Below are 805 nucleotides of genomic sequence, written 5' to 3'. Positions count from 1 at the left end.
TCACAACACTGCTTTAGATCCGGTCCACTCCCAATCCCAACTCACGGCACAACCGCCGACCCCCGAGCAGCCGCAGAAAGTCAAGCCCACCCATGTAACCCCACCCATCGCAGTCATTAGAACTCCTCCCCCAACTTCTTACACCACCCCATCTTCCACTGTCACTACGGTAACCACACACACAGGCTCCGCCTCCAGTAGCGCAACTTCCTCAAGTGGACCTACGCCCTCATTTTCCTCCTCCTGGTCTTCATCGTCCCCTTCCACATCTACGGCTCAGATGAATGGCACTCTGGAACACCATGAGGTAGGCAGAGTTAAACGGAACCCAGCGTCCACAGCGACTCCTCCACTAACCACTTGCCGGCTCCCGCTTCGAAAGACGTACCGTGAGAACATCAGTCCACGTCGCAGGCCAGGAGTACCAGGAGGAGGTGGAGATACGTTGCCCATTCTACCAGCAGTACCCCCTATTACTTCTTCCCCCCAGCCACAAGGTTCCTCTCCTCAAACTGAACGGACTGTGATAGCCAGCGTGAAACTAGAGAGGCAGGGCGGACATGGGCGGTCTCACCCCCATTCAGAGACTCAGAGCCTCGCGGCAGTAGAGGATGTCCTCTACCGTGGCATCAAAAATGCGTACCAACATCACCGAGAGTTCTCTGACAAAGAGGATGAGGACAAGGCAGAGGAAGGTGGCCGTTTGGGGCGGTTGAAGGGCATAGGGAGCAAAAACCGAGAGGGAGGAAGGGGTACCTTTAGGATGGATCAGCATGCCCCTGGCCCACCTTCTCCTGGAGAGTCT

General features: G+C 56.4%; 1 protein-coding gene across 1 annotated transcript; it reads left to right on the top strand.

Annotated features, from left to right (window-relative positions):
• Positions 1–4: 4 nt before the first annotated feature.
• On the top strand, positions 5–802 carry LOC107682476 (mucin-6-like; the record flags this gene model as incomplete). The annotated part of the gene is made up of 1 exon (XM_016478699.1): positions 5–802. A coding segment is annotated over one exon (798 nt), but the record flags the coding sequence as incomplete, so codon positions are not given.
• Between the last annotated feature and the right edge of the window lie 3 nt (positions 803–805).

The sequence above is a fragment of the Sinocyclocheilus anshuiensis genome, unplaced genomic scaffold (genome assembly GCF_001515605.1).
Source record: "Sinocyclocheilus anshuiensis isolate Anshui unplaced genomic scaffold, SAMN03320099.WGS_v1.1 C32248684, whole genome shotgun sequence".
NCBI lineage: Eukaryota > Metazoa > Chordata > Actinopteri > Cypriniformes > Cyprinidae > Sinocyclocheilus > Sinocyclocheilus anshuiensis.
Note: the sequence above shows the minus strand (reverse complement) of the source record. Positions and strands in the feature narration are given on the sequence as shown.